Source organism: Sinohyriopsis cumingii, chromosome 5, assembly GCF_028554795.1.
Source record: "Sinohyriopsis cumingii isolate HCF-2022 chromosome 5, ASM2855479v2, whole genome shotgun sequence".
Taxonomy (NCBI): domain Eukaryota; kingdom Metazoa; phylum Mollusca; class Bivalvia; order Unionida; family Unionidae; genus Sinohyriopsis; species Sinohyriopsis cumingii.
The window spans coordinates 46,958,498-46,983,141 of record NC_142965.1 but is presented as its reverse complement, the minus strand read 5'-3'; the positions used below and the strand labels follow the sequence as shown (position 1 = coordinate 46,983,141).

The window sequence follows — 24,644 nt, the reverse complement described above, 5'->3', positions numbered from 1 at the left end:
ATATTTCATTAAAAAGCAGAAAACGGTAAACTTTGAACTATTTACATTTTTGGTTACTCGCGTATTTCAACTAGGAGGAAGACTATTTTTTTTGTTTTATGTGATTGAATAAAAGGAAACATAACATATGACGGCAATGGTGCTGATATATGCCTACCCAGAATTTTGTCCTGGATAGCATATATTGTAGAGCTTTAATGTTGTTGTTGTAGGGTTTAACGCTATTTTCAGCACAATATATGCTATACATGGCGGCCAGTATAAATGGTGGAGGAAGAACCCGGAAATCCCCGGAAAGAACCACCGACCCACGAGAAGCTACTGGCAACCTTTCTCACGTACCCACATTGGCCGAACCCGAGACTCGAACCCTCCCAGACAGAGGCATGATGGCAGTGATCCGTAACGGTGAGCGCCTTAGACCACTCGGGCCCCTAGAGTTTTAATCAAGGTAGGTAGGTGTTTTATTTACATCTCATGTACCGTTAATTGCGTTTGAATGTTTAATGTTTGCACAAAAATGTGTTTTCAGGTATTTTGTGGTGTGGCGTTTCTAATCTCTAATATTATTTTAGGTTATTCCATTGTCTCTGTCTCAGATGTTTTGTACTTGTTGGCGTTTAGTCGGTGTCGCGGCGGTATTGGTAGCTCTTTGGGTTTTCCTTGATATTGCTTTGTCCTCGTTTTTTTGGCTTGTGGTGGTGAAGGCGCTTTCTCCTCGTCGATGCAGTCGAAGCTTTGGCATTCTAATCTATAGTAGGCCTGTATTTCTAAAACGGACATACTTTTAGTTGGTTCTTCGTTTGCATTTTTATGTTTTTTTTCCCTTTGTTTTTTGTTGTTGTGTCTCTGTATCACTTTCTGGCAATTCTCTTTTGCGGGTGTGTGCAGTCAGGAACAGGATTTTTTTAGTTTCTCTTATGTGGTTGGCAAAAGGTCTCTGTTTACTTCTACTTCTTTGTTCTCTGGATTGTTTCCATTTTCTGTCTTGGAAATATGTGTTTCTTCTACTGTTGTATCTGTTGTTTTTGTTTATTTTTCTCTTGGAATACAATGTTTGGATCATGTCCCATTCTCCGAAATTATGGTATTTGCGATAGTTAATGCGTTTTCTGTCCCATGATTGGACAATAATAATATGTAATTGAAAAATGTTGCTAAGATTTATTTTCATTTCCTTTATTTGCAGGATTCTTGCCCCTGTCTGTGTTATTGGATAAATGGCACAAAGTAGCCAATTTTGATTCCGTAAGTTTTAAGTTGAAGTTTCGCTGGAATCTCTCGAATGTCTCCTTCAGTGAGATGTTAGGAGGATTCCTCTTACGAAGATGATGTCGACATATTTACTTTTAATCTCTCTTTTTATGTTGTGCGGACATTTGGCATTAGCGATTTTTCCTTGATGTTTATGGTATCCTTGTCTCGCATTTATATCGCTCCCTAAGGCTGTACAGTGTTGGTCCTTTCTGACATTGTGGCTTAGGGCTGGACATCTTCGGTGTTGATTCTCTTTGCTACTAGGGCAGTTAGTATATCTGCACATGTTGGTCTCTTTTCCCGCTTCACTGTCGATAGGTCTATCTCCCAAGTTTCGGTTCCGGTTCGACAGCTTGACAGTAGAACACTGCCTTCCTCTGCGTCCGTGCCATTTGGCTCGAAGTAATTCTAACATATTGTCATTTTCTGTGAATTTTCCAATACATGTAGAGATATGAAATAAATTCTGGTTTGTTCCTTGTAGCTGATGTTTAATTCATATCGTTCTTGACATTTGTAAGTACATCACAATATAAATATATTCAACGTAAAGTTCTGTCCATGTCTGAAGTATAAACAGTTCTATTCTGATTATTTATAATTTATTGCTATATTGTGATTTTCTTTTGCCACGCCCTTAGTCCTCCATCTTAGAAGGTAGAGGTGCGATTTGCTTGAGAAAAAAAATAAATATGGAAACATGCCTGAAAGATTGAATAATTAGAATTTCCCGTATGATGTTGTCATAAAAAAGTTAAGAATTGCAAAAAAAAAAAAAAAAAAAAAATTATATATTTTTTTTTCACGATTGGGGATGGTGAAATTGTTGGGGAGGTTAGGCAGTGGTAGAATGCTTGCGAGTTCGAGCTGCCTGTGTCGTATGTTAGTCTGTGTCTCAAAGCAAAGCACTTTACCACCATTGCCTTAGTGAACCAACCATCTTTCATACTCTTTACTTCTGTAGCTTCTGCTGCTACTACTACTATAGTCTGATAATCGCTGCTAATTTCTTCGTCTTTGCTGATCGTTGTAACAGATATGAAGTTGAATGAGTTTCACAATAAAGTACTAGCCGTATTTTTATATCTTTTCAGATGCATGTGCAACTGTGTGTTCTGACAAATATTCCGGTTCCTCACCAGGTAAGATTAACAATACCAATATATAGTGTGACGTGAAAATAAGTCTTCTCTACGTACACAAATTTTAAATGTGCATTATAGGTTTAAGGGAAACATTTCCACTATTACCTTGTATAATCGCATCTAACATTATCCTATAGTAACATACAATTACTTGTCGTCATATTTATTAATGATGTAATTAGGATATTTCATAATAATAAACATCACTATTTAAATTCGCTTAAATATAAAACAAGCAGATTACGATATGGAACGCCATGGCTGTCTTATATAGTATCTCATTTTTATATTCGGCCGTTTTGTCTATATATCTAGTACTTTCTTCGTTGTATGTTGTGGTTTTCTTATTAATTGTTATTAATTGCGATAGATTCGATTCATTTACTATTATATTCGGTGGTTTCGTCATTATATATGGTAATTTTGTCATTATGTACCGTGGTTTCTATCATTAAAAATATAGCTAATTTTCCTTAATATTCGTTGCCGTACTTTTTGCATTTATATTCGGTTGTTCTAGCTTAACATGCGGTACTTGCATCTTTATTTACCGTGGTTCTCTCTTTATATGCAGTAGTTATATCTTATATAATCGGTGATTCTATCTTCACATGAGGTAGTTTAGATCTTTCTATTCCATGGTTCTATATTTTTCTGCGCATCTTTATATTCGGTGGTTCTATCTTTAAATGCAGTTAGTTATATCTGTATATTCGGTGGTTCAATCTTTAAATGTGGTCGTTATATCTGTATATTTGGTTCTTGTTTCATTATATACTGTTCTTTCATTATGCCGGTATATCTCTTAGATCTGTGAGACTCTACCGAGTTTACCGAAATCGGATATAATGAAAGCTGGAGTGCAGGATTGGTGTATTCTTTACACGATAATGCTATATTCTGTTTCTGCTATAACCCAGGTTTTCCACTTTTGCTCAAAATCCACACAGTATAGTAAAGTCTAACATGTGCACGTTACTAAGCAAGAATTTTGTTTATAAAAAATTGTATGAAATAAAATTTGAAAGATTCTTCGTCAGATACATCTGAAGGACCAAAACGTGCTCCAAGTAAACGTTGGATAATTTCATGTCCTTACACAGCCACGTTTGACCTAATACTGGTGTATACAAACACAATTATTGCTTGTTTGTGTACACATGGAACTGACCTGTATTGCAGAGAAGACATCTGACTCGTGAACTTACCATTGCAGTACGTGGAAATATTCAAAGCCGAATAGACTCTGCATGTACTTGTCAATCCCACTGACCATGGTACAAACAAAGGTGTCGTTAATACGAGGTCAAAATTAACTGTCTAGAGAATTCGACTTAACCTACACTTTGCGAAGATTTCACAAAGATGACAACTTTGAAACAGTTTGGACAAAATCAGTTGCGTATGATAACAGCAAACAACAGAATTGTGTAATTATTTTCTCATATAAGTGGATTTTTTTTAAACTTGAAAAAATCAGGATATTATAGGAATCAAATTGACTAATGACATAATGTTTCTACCCCAAGTTTTCAAGAAAAGCAAAGGACATAGTATTCGCGTCTCTGTTCGTCCATTTGTCCGTCTGACAGTAAATCTATCGAATCCGATCTATAATTGAAACTTTTCGAAACAAAAAATGACACTTTGTACACATAGTCATGTGAAGGTCGCAAACAACATTGGAGTCCATTCTCTAAGATCAAAGTCAGAAGTCAGTATTGTAAGTTTTCTCTCACACTTTTCTTTCAGTTCTTTAACTTTAAAGCCGTTTGAAATTAATGCAACTTGACACATTTATACATTATCGTAGAAGGTGAGTTGCTTACATTATTTGATCCTATCTTCAAGGTGAAGGTCATTAGTCGATATTTTAGGTTTCGGTCATTTTAAATCTTCTTGGTTTTTAAAACTCATTAAGATAAATCGATGTTGTTTGGTACATTTCAGATGTGTTTCATTCTAAATTTTGGGTTATATCTTCAAGGTCATTATCACAGATCAATAGCTTCAAGTTAAGTTCTTTAAAGATATACGATGTACAGGGATGAAGTATGGTATACTAAGTTTCACATTTTGTTGGGATGTCACATATCACCATCCAGGCTTTTAGATTAATGTCTCTCTCTTTTGATGTTCTGAGAGAGAGAGAGAGAGAGAGAGAGAGAGAGATGGATGGATGAAACTTAGATACTATCCATATCTTCCGTTTGACTCTATAGCGCTCTTAGAACACTTACAGTCACATTTCATCATATTATACTTTGTGGACTTCACCACAGTAGGCGTAGGAAACATTCATCTAGTTTGCTTCTTATTTTCTGCCTAATATATTTTTTTAAAGTAAGGCTGGGTTAAGGAAACCACAGTATGTTCCATACTAGCTAATGGAGAATTACTCGTGTATTTCGTCTGGTTCCCAAGTTCTATGTCGCCTAAATTCTTGTCTCTCCTGTAGGCAGTTCCAAGTTTATGCTTCACACATTATGGAAGGTTTTGTTGATGTACTGTTTAGCTGACTCTAACCAAATTAGCTACCTCAATAACCACTTACAAATCGTGTCCAATGTAAACTGCAGAGACTCAGATCTGTTTTCTCCGAACGAACCGGCTGATTTGAGTCTATGAATTTTGCAAAGCTAATCAGTGGAACAACGAAATAGAACCTGATATGCTTTCGAATACTGCGCCGGCGGATTTGTGTTGAGCTGTTTGCAGTTTGACTCAACTTACAAGTTAGCATACGAGGTACTCTGTTGCTTTTTGTGATATGTAATCGTGCAAGGGCTTTTGCATTCAATATTTACGAGTGTTTCATTGTCTTCAATGGATTATTTTGGAAGGATCGAAGTGTCATTAAATAAATAACATGCGCTATTATCTTTCCTGGAAACTGCTTCGTTTACATTATGATTTCAATTTAATCCATGTCGTTATCCGTCCTTAAGTTTGCCTGCTATCTGACAAGCAATGGCGTAAATTATATTTTTAAAATCACATCAAAGATTTAAAAAATATAACCTTTGATTAGTTTGTTGACTTGTCAATGCGTTAAAACATATGGACTTGTCCATGCGTTATCAGACAACCATTTTCGAGCAAAAAATCGGCGAAAAATACTGTTGAGTGAAAGACTGAGATTGTCCGCTATTTCGGAAGAATAACAAATTTGACAAAGCACAACAATGATGCAACTGCATGTATTATTCGTATCAACCTTTGAAATAGGAAACGAGGTTTCTGAATTACATTAAATTCAAATATTGAATAATATTCTTTAATAAATTTCGGCATCTAATTTTATCGCTAATTGGTTATTCACCAACACTTTGAAGTTCTGTGTCTTGATAGAATAAAACCGTGTTATGCTTTCTTTTAAACGTATGATGCAATCTGGTTAAGTAGTTTGATAGATCCATGTATAAAATCACCGATTACAGGTTTCCCTGGCATGAACATAGTTTGTACAAGTCAAGTTCAAGTATTGTTTGAAACTGGTGAAGCGTAACGTTTTATTGGTTGTTCGTTTCAGAGTGATTTATCTCCCACATCATTTAATATTTTATTGCCATGATTACATCTGCATGTCATGTGTTTTTTCATACCCTATATGTTAAAAAAAGAAAACAAAAACGTAGATGGAAAAACAATGGATTGGTGAAACCCGCAGTTCCAATTTCATTATATCCGATTTTAGGTGGCGCGTGATCTAGTTTCCAAGATATAAGAATTAGAATGAAAGCACAGTTTATCAGGAAATATGCACCAAATATAAATATATAACCACCAAATATAAGAAAAAGGATTAAAACACGTAATCTTAAGGAATACGTATCGCATATATTCGAGTAGGCAGCATATATAATGTTTAAACCAAATCACATAATGGAAATACTACATAGACATAAAAAACCAAGTCTAGACTGACGAAACTGTATAATAGCAAAACAAGAGCACAGTTACGGATCTAATGTATATAATAATGAAACCAGTGCGTATTGTGTGTGTGTGTGTGTGTGAGACAGAGAGAGAGAGAAATTTATATTTTTAACGTAGCTTTAACAATTTGAGTCACATTGCTACGATGTCTGCAGTGTGGCAGTTTATAGTGATGTCTAGCAGTGGGACATCTTGTCTCAGACATGTAGCATGATGTCTCACACAGTCACATTATCCTGGCACCAAGCCAACCAGATCTAAGACTAACCTCTTAATGATGAGTGCCAAGCGAGGCAGATGCTAGCACCATTTTTATGTTTTTGGTTGGAACCCGCGACCTCCCGCATCCAAGGCGGACGATCTTACCACTTATGCCACCAGGGCAATAAAGAAAAAGAAAAAAAAAAAACGACCACAATATAAAATAATAAAAAACATATAGAAGAAAACAACAGATATAAAACACACTAACTAGAATAATGAAAGAATGAAAGGCCACATACATCCCAGGATCCCTGAAGTTACCTATTAATATTAAACACACACACACACACACACACACATATATATATATATATATATATATATATATATATATATATATATATATATATATATATATATATATATATATAAAAGCTCCATTTTCTCAATACTATGACGGAGTTTTACGGAGTCATGCTAAAGTCACTATGAGCTACAGACTACACTCCTACACGAGAGTGATTTATCCTCAGTCACTGATAAGAAGTAGTGTATTTGAGTCAAACGACCAGCTGCGGTCGACGAAACCGGATACCACAAACGATGTTGGAGCAGTTTCTGACGTCGTAAATATGTTGTAAAGACAAGTGTTGGTCAAAATTACACTTCATATCACAAACTTACGCTTATAATCTGATCAAGAAAAGCGACGTCATTTAAAAATGTTCTGAGTATGAATATGTCATTTGAACACACTGGTTTTGAAGCCAAGTGAGTTCTGATTACCATTCCCCCTCAAGAGACAACTGACATTACCGAACATTCCCGAGGATTGGATTTTTATAGTTTAGAAAAAGGTAGAGATTTACAACCTAATTAAAAAATTTCGCCTAAAAAGAAGTCACTTATAAGAAAATCGAGAGAGATTACATCAAAATTGATCGAATGAAACCTTTCCTTACAACGCGCGTGTTCCGTATTACAACAAATCTACATGACCATTTGGTACAATTCGTGCACTTCACGCAATGCAAGTCAGTTGAAGTTACAACGTCTTGTCGTTGCCATTATTTTCCGTCTCTTTCATGAACGGACGTGTATGAGGCAGTTTTTGTGAGTGATATTTTTCTTAACAGTACAACACTCGACAACCACCAGGAAGTAAATCTAACATGTACCGATAGAAATAATTTTCTATAGAGCCCCCCCCCCCCCCAATTTTTATTAAAATATCAGATCAAAGTATTTCGTTTTAAGGTAGGCCGTTGCTAGACACAATGTATTCCAAATGAAGTTTTCACGTGAAACCTGTGTACTGACTAGTGACTCGAAAGTTCAAAAGTTCAACAGAGATTGATCTAGCATCGGCGTCACATAGATTCCCGTTATGTAAGAGATCTAGGTTTTAATCAGATCGAATTCAGCTAACATGTAATTATCCCCCCTCCCCAAAAAAAAAAAAAAAAAAAAAAAAAATATTTTGTTGATATACGTATAACAAATGACCAACCTGTTAATTCAGCTTTGATGCAGTTTTCTTTTCCGTTTTTATGATCGACGCTTGCCAAGGGTAATCGACCCTCTCATTTCCACATTTAACAAATGGGTCACCTTGGTCACTGGTCTTTTTCAAATCTTTATGAGAAAATCATGTCACCTTCGCCAGCGACTTTCAAAACGTTATGAAATAAAAACCATATGCCTCGTAGACCACTCGCCTTCAAATTTTTTGAAACAAGCTATGGTCAGTTGTCACCGTAATGAACCGCGGTAGAATAGTTGGGAAAGCGTCGGACACATAATCCAAGTGCCGCGTGTTCGATACCCACCAAGGCCGACCCAGATCGCCAGCCTCTTTGCGTCATTGAGGAGGGCGTTTAGCAAAGGTTTTGTTGTCATATAGTAGTCTTATAAAGATGGTGTTCTGGCCCCAAACCATATTTTGAACTTGACGACAACATAATTCTCCCCTCCCTCCATAGCCCCCTTCAAGTTAGTCTAAACACCTACGAAAACAACTTTGGTGAGGCAACATCACAGATTACCAACACGAGGACATGCCATTGAGTAGTCGCTCTCGTCAAACAAAATAGGGTTTGATCAAGAAACACCCCATTTATACGACAACTGATATATTTCACACAAAATTGCAAGCAAATTTTTATATTTGATATTTCACACAAAATTGCTAGAGATTTCTCGAGATATTTTTAACATTTCAGCTTTTGCAATAATATAACTCTCGTCATCATGACAGAACACGTGCATATTGATTTTACCGCTGATAAGAGAATCAGGTTCTAACATTTTGATAAAGTTTTCAGGTAAAACTAAAGTCTCATTAACGTAACATTATTTAGCTCATCATCAACTGTAATTTGTGTGTATTTGTTTTGCGAAATTGGATTATAGAGATTATCAATAATTTGTGATCAAAGCAAGTTTATCAAATTATTCTGAATAATCATTACAAACAAGAGACAACTTTATCTTGTTTCTATCTTTGAAGTACGTGCTATACATCTCGTTGCTACATATAATCGTCATATGCTTACCCTGGAAGAGAAGTCACTTCATCTTTAACGGGGTATCTTCCACTGTAATATCTTTTATTATCTTTCATATTTCACACAAAATTTGTACTATCCTTATTTTTGAAATGAAATCGCTGGCGATTTACTGTAACAACCAATCTAAACGATGCACCTTCAAACGCCGATTTACAATTATCAAATCCTATTACCTTACCGACCACATTTCTTTTTATTCCCATGTCTCGCTTTTTAGCCTTATTATCAGATAAATTTAAGCAATACATTTTACTATGTAATTCCAATAAATTCCGTTCTAATTTGCATAGAAACTTCATTTTTAAACTTTCCTATTACTATTTTATTGTCATCGCAGTGATATCCGCTATTTGTTGGATAATCAGAAAGATCAAACAGGTCCCGGTGTTCATTAAATTCTTTGTAGATATCATCAAATTCTATCTTGTATATATCAACGAGCCAGTATCTGTAAATAGCAACTCTGATCAGGCCACTCAACCGTAACAAAGTTGTAATGAAAGTCGTATATTAACGTCTTTGATATCTGAAGCACTGCCATGTGAACATAAACTGATTGTTGTTGTTGTGGGGTTTGACGCCATTTTTCAGCACACGATAGGCTATACATGGCGGCCAGTATTAATGGTGAAGGAAGAACCCGGAAAAACCCCGGAAAGAACCACCGACCCACGAGAAGCTACTGGCAAGCTTTCTCACATACCCACATTGGCTGAATCTTAGATTCGAACCGCCGCAGACAGAGGTGAGATGGCAGTGATCCGTAACGAAGAGCGCTTTAGACCACTCGGCCACTCGGGGCCCCCTAATATAAACTGGTTTATTCAACTTTAACTTTGTCTTTCTCTTATGCTTAGCGACAAGATTTTCATTACAAATTTTCACACTAACAAAATTATCAGATGGTACAGGTTTATTACGACGTTCATCGTTATTGACTATCTCAGTATTGACTTTCTCATATTTTCCATGGTCTTTTCGAAGATGCTACTGTTCATGTGCTTAAAGAATTTTTTTCTTCAGATTCTGTTGTTGCAGCTGTTCTTCATTTAGTATCAAAGTCGACATAATCTTTCATCCAACGCGACTGATTAAACTTTAACACACAATGAACTTTTCTTAGTATTAGACCATCATCAAGTGTCTATTTGAGATTTTTGTAATGTAAAATATTCCAGCTGTTCGTCATCTAGTATTAAAGTCGACATAATCTTTCATCCAACGCGACTGATTAAACTTTAACACACAATGAACTTTTCTTAGTATTAGACCCTGATCAAGTGTCTGTTTGAAATTTTTATAATGTAAAATATATCTTCGTTTGTCAAAATTTGTTACTAGTCTTTTTTTAAAACAACATGTTTACCAATAGTGCGGACCGCTCAGGTGGCCTAGTGGTTAGTGCGTCCGCCCCGAATACGGGAGGTCGTGGGTTCGAACCCCGGTTGAGTCGTACCAAAGACTTCTAAAAATGGTACAGACAGCTTCCTCGCTAGGCGCTCAGCATTAAGAGGTTAGTGTTAGGACTGGGTGGCCTGGTGTCAGGATAATGTGACTAAGTGGGACATCATCATACATAATGCCCCAGTGCTAGATATCAGTTTAAACACTGCAGACATCGTAGCGATTATGACTGAGAAAAATATTAAAGCTACATTAAAAAACTAAATCACACACACACACGCATTATCAATGGTGCTGGCACTAGACGAGTAATATTGCTGTTTTTCTGATAAAAAAATTATAGTCGTTCGGCATTGACTCGGGACAAAACGGATAATTGTTATTTGTATCATAAAGATCAACGGGATAGTCAAGATCAACATCAACAAAATTACCAATATTATCATGTACAGTTTTATCCGTTTCTTTGAAAAACTGCTCCAGACTCCAGACTTATCCAATGAAATCCGCCATACGGCATCGGCTGAGGCATTGCATAGCTCAGGCATTGCATACAGGTTATTCGCGTCCAAATAAACTATGAAAAACTACGGCAAGGTCTTATTATAGTTGCTTATGTACTTGTTATTTGCAGCTGCATTTCTTTTTGTTATAACGATTATTCCATCTCGGATTTCACGTTCTATGAAACAAACCATGTCCGGATTTGTTAACAACTAATTTTATTTTGTTGCGCTTGAGTAATGCGTCTCAAGATAATCCCGGTGCTGAGTAATACCATGCTGGGTTAAATCCATAGTTATAAGCACCGACATCTCTGAAATTTTCAAATGTATCCACCATCAACAACACATTTGTGGTCCAATACAGGTCATAATAACCTACAAATGTTTTACAGTCGAAATCATTCCAAATTTGCTGAGCGGAAGCATAGTCGTCATCGCTGACACTTTCAAGATTTAAACGAGAATAAAAAACATTCCCGGTGAGGTAAACTTGTTTAATTACATCTGCTCCAATCGTCAAGATACTCGTATGGAAAGATATGTTTTCTTTTAAGTTAGTTTGCTTTGTCACCGAAATGAAAAGTCGAATTATCAAACTTTCCACAACCTTTCAAGAGTTCGTCTAACGATGCCGTCATAAACTAGAGACTGTCGATAAATATCAACTTGCTGAATGTCACAGACTTATACTCTTCGGTATTGTTTGGAATGCATTTGATTTTATCGGTGTTATTGAATTTTAGGTGGTTTATTATGTCTTTGATGCCGAATACTTCTACGAAAATACAAGAATCGTACCCACGGAAATTATGCGCGACAACAGGAACACAATCTAGTGCGGTATATATAAGATTGCATTTGTCATTAGCTTGACCGCAATACTTACCTGTAATATGACAGTGATCTTTTACTCGATCTAGAGTAGTAAACGCCTGCTCGAAAATATGACATATTTTTGCTAAAGCAAATTTCGTTTCTTGTTTTATTGTAAGCGATTTCATTTTTGTTATCCTTCTGAGCAACACCTTGATGGCATCAACCTCGCTAATGATATTTTTCAACAACCACAGAGCAGGAGTTTCTTCTCGATACAGTTGAACAGGTTTTGATAAACGTTTATCAACAGCACATACGACTTTGTATGAGACCCCACATGGAATAAATTCTTGCAGAACATTTAACAGGATTATTTTCTAATCCTGGAACCGGAAGTAGAATCAACTCAAAATCTTAGTAGATTATAAAATGAACTTTCATCTTATGTTTGTAATTCGTGAACTACAATTTGTTTTTATCTTTACCTGGCATAGATATTCGTTATACTTTAGAACAATATTCTAGGTGACAATCTAATGTCAGCGGAGACTACATCCGTGGAGACACTTGAAACAGAAATGTTTCTTTTCGTTGTACTTGTATTGTAGGCGTAGTAATCCATCAAATCTGATACAACAACAGATTTATCGCTTTTCGATTAGCTAGATCAGATACTTTCCACGGAGAGATCGTTAGCGATCTATCATTTTCCACCCGGTACACGTTAATACTTCCAGGTAACACGCTGATATTCTGCTTTCCAAACTTATCTATTTGCACATCATATACTGGGAACTTTTTCCTCTGAAATTTAACGGACCGACGTGCTGGATGTAATTGCTACGTCGATGGACGTGATCAGAAACAGGAAACAACGCTGATAATACTGCCCTTTGAAAACATTTGTTATCATTGTTCTTGACATTGATACAACATTTTGAGTTTTTAATTTTAGTTGGCAGATAGACATATGAGCTACCTCGCAATGGATTACATTTCATAGTATGAAAAACCAAATGTCTGTTATTTTATCAAATCTACAGTCCGATCCAGATGTTGTATATTCATCAATCTTTCTCTATCTCCTGAAATATATCATCTGACAATGACATAAAATGTGTTCTGATCAAAACTCGGTGGGGTAGCGAAGTAATGTAAGGATCAGCAGGTTCTTTGAATTGCTATTGAAATAATTGCGCCTGAACAGATTGCCCATCCGATGATGTACTCATCTTTGATAAACGAACATGAAATTTTACAATGATTTTTAGACCCTTTTACGTTGTAAGCTCAGAATTTACTGTTGGTTGAGGTAGATAAAACAGATTTTGAGAAATTTGTTAGTAAAAGCTGATTATCAAATCTCACCGCTGTTGTTACATCCGGCAAGTGTTATTGCAATTTTTTGGGGCTGATATTTTGTCACGAACAAACTTCGTTTTGCAATATCTGCAAGTTTCAACATCATGTAATATATGTTTTATTTTTCTCTAATAGTACGATACGAAATTGTTAATTAGAGAAACAAAATTGCTAATATTAAAAGATTGATAATTTATACCAACGATCTATCATTGTTAATGGTCTTGCAAAGTGTTACGAAATATGCTGGTGCCATCCAAAATATAACTTGTTCGCTGGCAATGAACTTGGTGTTGTCATAAATCTCAAAAGGAAAAATGCGATCTGAGTATTAAACATCGGAGGGTTACAGGATAACAGTAAAAGCGGACAATGATAATGAGTATACTAAATTGTTCTTACACGACTATATGTGGACATTGTTCAATGACGATATTTCTGCTGAAATTCAAATTCACCATGTCAACGTTCAAGTGACCGACAACAATATTTCCAATTTGTCTTTGAAAGAAGAGTTTAAACCACATCCGATATACAGTTTGTATGAGGCAAACAGAGGTGTTGTCATGAACATTAGAACAAAAATAAAATATTGGTAATGTTGGCAATATGGGATATTTTCAAGTGTCAGTATGAGGTATACAAACTAATCAAACTTTATATCGCTCACATCGTTTTATGTATAAAGTATTCCATGGGCCTATTCCTGTTGGTTTTGTCATTGATCATATAAACGGAATCAAGACAGATAACCGATTCGAATATCTTGACATTGTTATTTCTAAAGAAAAAAGATTATGCATGGACGAGGACGATTAAATTAAAAAACAATCCACCTGATCTGTTATAGCAACTACCTCTACAGCAGGAGAAGACACATTTTCGTCAATGATATGAGCTGGAAAATATTTTAATAGTCACTTATGATCAATCCAATTTGTTGCTGATTGAACCACTTAATCTGCCTTCTCAAAAGCAAGCGGTGATTGAACCTTCTCTTGATATTCACTTACCGTTTAGTAGAGCGGCAACATCGCTGTTGGTCAAACAGCAATTCACATATTTGTTTAAGGTTTCCCTGCGGTACTCTATCCAAATCTTACCGTATTTCAACATGCGATCGACTTCGACTTTGTTAAGCAAAATAAGATTTTTTTTTTCTCGTTCTACTTCGAAGTAGGCCACCACATTAACATATCCAGGAAACGTGTTTCTTATAGCCTCTTCAAGTTGAGATGTGTTTACAACATTAGTTCTAGTAACAAACCGTTCCATGTTATTCAACTTATTAACACGAAATTAGCGCTTTGGACTACATTGATTAAAGATCTATATTTATAATATCCCTACAATTTTCTCTTGTCAAGCAACAATGAGCCCATTTCGGGTCAATGTCCCGGTCATATTTTACAATTTTTAAAAATATTTTTCTCGAGTTCTGATACCTTGCAATATGTTAACAGCACATCAAAATGCGAGTATGGATCATATCCAACAATACGGTTTACGTACTTGAGATCTGTGTTTCTTTTGTTGCTCATGAAAACTGTAATCGCGTCAAAAAGCAGGTGCATATTCAGTATTTTAGCTCTGACAATACTCCTTATTTCATCTGGTATTAATTACTCACATTAGATAAAAGTTTTATGCATAATGGCACTGATAAAAAAATGACATGTTTCAACTATTGTCTGATCTTCGAGATGATCTCAATCGTGAGTCAGATGTGAAACAAAATATCACTAAGACCGTTGTGGTCAACTGATTAATAATAGTGTTTTACGACGGATTGCAAAGCACTCCGAGTTCGAACTTGAAACATATCTGTTTCCAGTATATGACGATGAACTTGCCGATGAACTAGTTATTGTATTATACATCAACACGAACAAGTTTATGTCGTAGGGCAATCATGATATAATGACAAATATCATCTTGCCAAAAAGAAAAAAATAATTTGATTTTACTGTCACAGACCATCTGATATTTTCGGAGATGCTCAATTCGTTTATATGTATTGGACAACTTGAAGTTTATGGTCGTCAAAAAATATAAAATTTTATTTTATTTTTGTAAAGATTTTAAACTTGTTCACAGATTTAACAGAAGATCGAAGACAGTGTCTGATATCGTTGTGCAGATCTATAAAATCTAGCGATCTAGTCAAAGATTGTTCATCGAACCAGTTGGAATCCAACTTTTAAAGCTATCACCGTAACCGCGCAGTTTTGAGGAAACTTTTATTACCACGTTTTTTTATCACTCGTTCAATAACAAATATATCTTGTGTTGTTGGTTAAAGTGTTTGATCATAAAACCTTCCTATCACGTCTTCGTTTGCAAGATCTTTTAGCTTGTATATTACTGGTGTTGTAGTTAAAATCTTGTCGATGACAAACACTTCTTCAGACCAGTTCGGGGTAAAACCTTTTCTAAATGTTTTTTCGTTAATGAAATTCTGACACTATCACCAATGTTAAACTTGTGTCTGCGATACATGTTCTCGTTTGCAAGAATCGGATATTTATAGCATCGTTCGGTAACATACCTGTTGTACTGTGTTTAGTGTCATTATAATCTGATATTATTGCTGGCAGGCTATTATTAATCTTTTTTGGTGTTTTATGATGTAAGCTGGATGTAGATCTCTTCTTTCATCGTACGACTTACGCATTCGACAACAACATTCTTTCATTCGTTACTCTCAAAATATTTTTAATATTGTTTTGTTTCAGAAACTGCTAGAATGTTTTGTTAAAAAAAAACCCTGTTCCATGGTCAGTCCAAATCTCATATGGTTTTCGCTCCGTCTTAACGATAACGTCTCTTAATGCATCTGTTATCATCGATCCAGTTTTATCAGAAACAGGAGCACTAAATGCGTATTTGCTAATGACATCAATGACGTTAAACATACTGTTTGTTATCGTTGTACTATGCGATCTTTTGTATATATGCGAGATATATTGCCCAGATATCATCGACGGCGTTTGTGAATACCTTCCGTCGAAGAAACTTTTTGTATAGGTTTGTGTAGTTCATGAGCCAGAACGCTCTGCGTTCCACTGATATTTACGCAAGCTTGCCAGGCTTCCCGACGCAAGTTTATATTTTGCTCCAATGATACCTTGTACTAGTTTTCTGTCAAATGGTTTTCGCATATTATCCGGTTTCATATCTCGTAGCTCGTCAAGATTGACCCATTCGCAACCTAGTTTGTCGTCGACGTGATCGAGATAACATATCATGACGCATCGCAATTGCATCAACTGCATTGTAAGGGTCTTGTCCTGGTAAAGGATCGTCATTTTCATCGAGTTGCTGAGCAAGAGGATTCCAGGGTCCGATATTTATGTCCTGGCAATGTCCAACCTCCCTTTGGTTTTGGTAAGTTGCCAATAATTTTATGTATATCCAATCCTGATCCGATGACATCTATGTGATTGCAATGCTGCCAGTAAGCAACTATCTTATTTTGTTCCAGGCACATATCTTTCTTCACATCATCCCAATTACATTTCATTCATTTTTAGTCGCTTTCTAAAATAATTTTATCGTCGGATTTTATTGTCGGAATACTTGCACTCTGTGTTTACATTGCACAACCACCAATTGTATTATCGGATTTAACTTGTTTAAGGAACATACTCTTTTTCTTACCACAAACGTCACATATACTTTTCAGCATTGTTATGTTATTAGCGGTTGTTTCTGTTGTTTCATTGATATTATTGGTTTTGGTTCTGCATTTGCGACAGTATGTTTTCATTTTATACTTGATGTCAGACAAATGTAATGTTAAGATCGTTTACTATCCAAGTACCGCTTTACGACCATTGCTGACACTAAGATACGGGTCAAATCGCAAAATAAATTTTAAGAAATTGTAATGTTTAGATCCGCTATCGGACCCAATTATTTGTTTGATACGTTAACGCAGTAATAACCACAAGCTGAAGTTCTAACTGGCTGACACTGATTAGAGTTATAGTTTATTTTTATATATATATTTTTAGGATGTACTATTTAATAACATCACCCGGAGGAAGACCAACCGAGTCGAAGTAGTTGTTGTTGTAAAGAGCTACCAAATGCGATCAAGACCTTTCTTTGCAATTTTGTATATTAATGACACAGCTTTGATTAGTTTCTGGTGATCTATTGGCCAACTCATCTTTTGAAAATAATCCGATAAATCCTCGAACTTCTTTAAGTTTATCAGCAAATTAAAAATTGTTTAACGCGACAGATTTTATCTTGTTGTTCCCGGTAGCATCAGTCACCGGCCACGACTTCCACGAGTCCGTCCTTGCATTTGGTATACCTGCAGTCAGCGTCCTATCCCTAGCTGGTTTGGTAATCAAGTTCCTGCTATCCCTGCTGGCAGCTGCACACGAAACCCACCCCTGACCGCATTGCGGTTCATTCTTTTCGCTCTTCGTTTTTGTCATAGTAGTTTTTCGTGCTCGTGTTGTTAGCATTGTTTATAATTATATAATTATATATCAGATACAATTTAGATTTTATAGCAGCCCCTGTTACAGCAACTGTTTGATTCCGTCACCGGTTACTTCGCTTCGAGATACAGGTTTTTTTTCGTTGTCGCTCCTGATATTGCACCAGACATTGCAGCTAATCCTAACGTTAACGTTCCTAGCACAGGTAATATCGTTGGCAATAATGTGCGTGCTAAAGTAGCTATCGTTGTTCCGACTGATCCGCCAAGTACCGCTTTCTATCTGGCAAATGCTCCTATTTGTGTTTCTGACAGATTAAGTATAAAGGACTCTCCTTTTAATATTTTGTTTATTTGTCTTTGCGTCAGAGGTAATTTTGTTGGAACGAGCTCAGTTTTGAAATCTATTTTAATGAGACCAATTTTCGTCCAGCTATAGCTTGTGTTAGTTTTTTTATTTGTCCTTGTGACATGTTAATATCATGCAAAATATATTTCATTATTGATTTTATCAGATAATATTATAGTGTTTTACACTCCATAGATATGCAATCCACGTGCTTGCACATTACACTCGGACAGTCATTCTACCTCTTACAGCGTCAAGAGTTATATATCTGTCAGATGTTACAAGTGCGTAAGCGTAATGCTGATTAGCTGGTGCTGCTCCTCGAGCCTCTCCTAACATCTGTTACTTCGATGTCAGTTGTTGATCCATTAGCTCGTTCGCTGTGCTTACTAGCACAAATATGAAATATCCGGTAAACAAATCGAATTTCTTCGACCGATATCCGAGATCCACTGTTAGCGTCCTGATATTTTTGCATCGCCTCTGTCATATACATATAAACACGAGATAAATCTTTGTTAACATTGTCAGCAAAATTACATTCGATCGCTCGTTCAGAATATTGCTTAGAATTCATTCTTACAAATACTCGTCTCGCGCCAATGTTATCGAAAACAGAATTGTTTTGCAGATGATTATTACGTCGATCTTGTCGTTGCAACACAACCAATAGATGGCGCAGTAACTGTTCGCTGGGCGCTGTTCTTATCCGCCACGTGTTATCAGCTGAATTTGATACAGCTGTTTGGTAAACCTTGTGCTGTTCTAAATATATTGTTCTGCTATACGCAGCTAACATTGTCTCAAGCTCTATTAGTTTTGAGATGGATATGACTACTCGTGGAATCCAAAGCTCAAGCTAAAGAAATCATAAAACGTAATTATTATTAATATCATTAGGGTTATTAGCACCAACAACTCTAACAGTGTTTCTTATCAAACAATCGCTTTGATCACCTCTTGCAAGTATAAGCGTACGATTTATAGCACAAAATACCTTGTTGTAATCGCGACAAAACCCAAAACTTGTGCTCAACGGTTACATCATCGTAATTTGTTTAATCTGTCTGTAAACGTTTTTCGTTTAGAGTAAAATTCCTTATATGTTCGATTTCTAATTTTTGTTATCATATTTACTATTGTCAGCATTGCAACTCCATCAACGGCTGCGGCAGATGGAGGAATTCGATAAAAGTACAAACATTAGTCAGTGAAGTCTTTACTGCATCTACAGCTACTAGTGCAACGATTCCAAGAGATTCAGAGTTAGCGATAAGACAATTTCTTGTTAAAGTTAAATCAGCAGCAGCATCAGCTCCAGCATTAATTACAGTAAAATAAGTGAACTCATATGTAGTAACATTTACGCTTCCTTTAGCTTTGAAACACATCTTATTTGTTGCAACAGATCTTGTGTAATCATCTCTAAACGATACGACGTTTAAGAGTGTGCTTGCGACTGGTAGGTGCATAAAAATTATATTCAACTGTTTGATTGGTGAGTTGATATCTGGCGCTTTCGAACAAACTCAAACCTTTGTTCACGAGTGCAACTTGAGCACCAATATTTAAATAAACATTACTTTTGTTTTGATGCTACCCCGTACTTCAAGTACTGCTTTTTGTAGCAGCACAATATCATCTTCGTCTGGAGTATTAAATGTTCTGATACCCGCCTTGTTAGGCTCATTAGAGTTCTCGTCGAGATATTGAATATTCTCGAACTCCATTGCAGAGCCGTCTACGGTTATTCCATCGACAAGGTCAAGATAATTTTTATAGACACTTTTATTGTACTCGTCAGACGAAATCGTAATTATTTTACAATCACCTAGAACTCAGCAGCATTAAGTTCTGGTCTAGCTCATCTTAAGAGTTTTCTAATAATATCTTCTCCGGCCAGATACAACAATTGTTTTGTTGTTCTCATCGCACGTGCTGTTTCTGATGATGATCCTATTTAAAAATAACGTTTTATATCCTGACCGCTTGGTACTCCACCTTTGATTTTATCAGCACTCCTTCGTCCAACAGCTGTTCCTGCTGCAGATGCAGCTCCTGTTGAAAAGCCTTTGATGCGTCTAACGCGACTGTTGCTACTTTGTGAGCTATTCCAGGTATATTTTCGATTATTTTTAAAAAGATATTTCCAAAGAAACTACCTAAGATTTTACTTTGATAAATTTTTCGTTGTTTCATCTTGTTGAACAAATTTTTTTGATAAATTGAATGGTAAACTAGCTCACTATGGTCCGTTGCTGTCAAGCAGAGGAAGATAGTAAGTAACAATTTCATTGTTAAGATGAATCTGACGACCTGATTGATCCATAAATGTCATCGTGATAGATGTTATTTGATTTTCGACACTAACATGATAGTACAGTATCTGTCTCGGATTGACTTGCATTAAAAAACCCGGTGGAACACCAGAGCTACCTCGTGCCGTGCATGACCCAGCTGCAATATAATAGTTTATCGGGATAGTATTTACATGTGTGATGTTGACTTCTGACTCGCTGTCATATGGTACTGTCGCAGATGTGTCAGATCCGTATTGTTGTTTATTAAATCTAAGCAATGCTCCGATTGTGTATTGGCTACTAAGATCGATAAACAATTTGTTTTTCAGTGTTATTCTGCTCTTAACGTGTTGTAGTTCGACATGATCTCGAACTTATCAGGTGATATACCACTACTGTCAGCGGTTATAACATACTTTATTGTTTTGCTTATATATGTGACGTTGTATGCGCCTTGTGGTATCTTAACATATTTTTAATCAAGTACGCCCTCGGTTTTCACCCTGAACGTAAAATCATCTTTGACGTTAGTTTTAACATTTGTCATAGAGTGCCAAACTGTAGCTGGTACTAATCAATCTCAAATTGCATTGGGGACCGAGGATCAAGTTCAATAACAGAAGAAAAGCACGGAAGCGTTTGAGCTGTTCGATATTGTGTGAGATGAGTCGAGTAACATTGTCATCGACAATATTTTTATATGTTATTGGCAGATAAAACATAATAACTGGGTTGTGTTAGCGAATCAGGTCGTCTTGTAACGCATGATTATACTCGTCCGTCGTTAAAGATTCGTTTCGTCGGAGATGATCTAAAGTTTCAAGTATTTCATTGTTTATTTCTGTATAAGTTTTCCTGCTTCCTTCGATGAGATTAGCAGGATCAGTCAGTCAACGATATCAGCTCCTGAGTTAAATATCTTTAATTATTTACCAGATAATATCATGAAAAACAATCTAGCAAAATTCCATGATTTGTCGTATGGTTGTGGTTTTGTCCTAAAAGCTTCAGCTATTATAATCATAAGATTAGCAACAATTCCTTCACGCATTGCTGTAAAAATATTCTGTAATTTTTTTTCTTCCATTACTTTTGAAGAAAATAACAAATTTCAGTTTTTTTACCATATTCATAAATATTTTGCGTATTATCTTTAAATGTTTCATATTCTCCACGTTCCCACGAGCACATATTAAGATTTCGAAGATTATTATCAACATTATCTAATACAACATTTGTAAGTTCTTCATCCAATATTTTTCCGTTTGATTTTTTAAGGAATTTTTTTTTTATTTTCAATGTCCAGTCCTAATATATAAGCTTTGTAAATATCTTTATTTTCTTTAGCAATTTCTTTTTCACGTAACATTTCATCAGTGTTCTTTTCTATTTCTTTAGGATCACCAATTCGCTCAACTCCTTACAAACCTTTTACTTTAATGTTTTTTTTATATCGTCCGGTGGTATTTTGTCGATGCCGGTTTGTTTGCCAAGTACATCCTGGATGATAGGCTTGAAGAGTCTTGCGATTTCTTTTGCGGTTTGTTGTTGTACAGCACGTTCTCGTTCAACATTTTTCTGAAACGCAGTTCTTGTAATAGGATATTTATTTAGAAGATTTATTAGCGTTTTGTCCATTATTTGTTATCAACGTTATACTTCTTTGCAATCTAAGAATCTGTCAATTCAGTATCGAAACATATACTTGGTATATCTGGCAAGTCTACTGAATAAGAAAAAGCTATGATTTCCATGAGCTGCCTCGTGCTAAAGCTCAAAACTTTGTCCCTGGAAACATCACCGCGTTGTTCTCGTGCTATGTTTTACACATCAATGTTGTCAAGTCTGTTAAACAATACAAAACAACCGTATTCCTTCTGATAAAACGATTAACGTTATAAAAATCTTGGGCAAGATAAATTGCATTACATATTCGGTTTCTTGACAATGAAAAGTAAGATTTGACCTTGTCCATCTCAGCATTAATCAACGGAATGTCATCAAAAAATGATAATTTTATGTTCGTCCGAGTCCAGCTCGGTAGGATGAATAATATCTTCTGGTGTTCTTATAACAAATCTATCTTCGGCATTTGGTGTTTCGTTGTACTCGTTCAGCAACTCATATTCGTTCTGCCGGGGACTGATTATATAGATATACAGCCGATCGTAGTGTACTATGTCGTTGAGTAGCAAGTTCATTAACAAGTTTGTTTTGCCAGATTCCGTACGTCCGACTATCAGGAAATGACAATCTGGTAGCTCAGAATTGTGTTTATTTTTTATTACTCGTTCTGTGTCAAAGTTTATTATGCTCGTCATATAAAATGTGCACACACGTTTGTCAGCATCAGTTACAATAACATGAGCTACCACACAATATTTGGTACATTAATCAGTAGTTCATCCGTTGAAACAACAGCAATTATATCTACAGATGTTAATCTGACAAATTGTCTTAAGCGATAAGGTGACACAATGACTGGCAACCTAATAATATCAGGACAACGAGTGCTAGATCTAGAAACAACATATCCACTAATCAACCCAGATACCTCACAAGCAGAAAGCTTTGCACAATTTAATGTTGTCAGTAATAGTTCGTTCTAATAACTGGTGGAAAGATGACCGGTAACTTAAGTATGTCAGGTCAGCGAGTGCTAGACCTTAAGACAAATTATCCATCTCTCGACGTAGGTAACTCACAAGCAGTAAGTTTTGCCCAACTTAATGTTGTCAGCAGTTGTAACTTGTCAATAACTGGTGGCAATATGACTGGAAATATCAACATGAGTAAGAGAATGATTGTAAATCTTGAAACTGAATACCCCCTGCTAACATAAATAACTCACAAGCGGTAATCTATTTACAACTTAGCTCGGTAGATATTAATAAGTTGTCATTATCTGGTGGGACGATGGTTGGAAGTATCGATTTGGTTGGGAAATTAATATTTAATACTCAGCTTGATAGTACAACGTTGACCAATAACGATTATGTAAAAATGTAAAGTTGGTCAAGGATAACTTTGTAATAAAATCCAGTGATACTATGGTAGGGAATCTGGACATGGGATCGAATAATATAACAACTACGACAATTCATTCAGCGGTATCAGATTTAACAAAAAGTTACGTCGATGATAACATAGCAACACATATTGCATCCCTAATAGCAAACTCCGGTGATACTATGGTGGGAAATCTGGACATGTGATTGAATAAGATAACAACTACCGCGATTCCATTAGCGGTATCAGATTTAACAAGTAAAAATTAAATTGACAATAACATAGCAACGAATATCGCGAGCAGCGAAATTCGGTGCTACTAGGACAGGTATGTTAAACATGGACTAGAATAAAATAACAACAGCCTATAATCCAATCGCCCCATTTGATCTAACAAATAAATTGTATGTTGACACCGAGTTAAGTGCATCGTCATGGAGTACAGTTTCTTCTGCAGATCATTATTATCTTAAAAATATCCGATGGCACAGTCACAGGTGCGGTCGATATGGTCGCCAATAACATAATTTCTACGTACTTAACCATTTCTACATCCGATCTTACCAATAAACAGTACGTGGATATTGTTACCAAATCGCAAGCGATTGGTGGTTTTACAAAACGAGCTGAAATAGTGTTGGTCACATTCCACATCTCGTGGATCCTGTTAATAATCGGTCGGGTTTTGTTGGAACAGCGTCAAGTTATTATACGGAGAATAATCCAAGTTATGCGTTTGCGTTTAACAGCCTTGTATCTGGCGGGTTGGAGTGGATCATAGAGGGAGAAACATCTAAATTTCGGATCAAAATAAAGTGTCCCGAGGACGTAGCAATATGGAAAATTAACGTACGAAGTCAAATGAATGCGAATGTCGGATACATTTATGATTGGCGATTGGAAGGATATAATGATATAACGACATGGGATGAGCTGTATGGGGAATTAGTGGGTGATTTTGTTAATACTACTTCTTAGCAGTTTATACTTCGTCTTACAGGAACCATCAGCATGCACTCGTATTTCCGGATTTATGTTATCAGCATTATTGGTCCATATCCAGGTTTGTCGATGTTTCAGATATATACACATGATAACCTAGTAGAGGTCGGACGTGCTAGCACGCTGTGATTTATTGTGATTAAAATTTATAATGTATGTTGATCCTCCATCGATCAGAGTCGCAAAAGAATTTTATAATTTTATACTAAACCCAAAAACGGTAATTGAAATAGCCGATTTTGATTCGCTAAACACAGAGAGTGCCGAGGAAGCAAGACCGATAAATATAATTGCTCGAATGACAAATTTAACTTTACGTTCTATC

General features: G+C 36.0%; 1 protein-coding gene across 1 annotated transcript in view; it reads left to right on the top strand.

Annotated features, from left to right (window-relative positions):
* The window catches only part of LOC149799089 (uncharacterized), a 46,469-nt gene that overhangs the window by 4,996 nt on the left and 16,829 nt on the right, over window positions 1-24,644 (top strand). Inside the window, exon 2 of the mRNA XM_089958075.1 lies at window positions 2,352-2,399. Coding sequence (XP_089814201.1) covers window positions 2,352-2,399 — 48 coding nt within the window. The remainder of the gene's footprint in view (window positions 1-2,351; window positions 2,400-24,644) is intronic.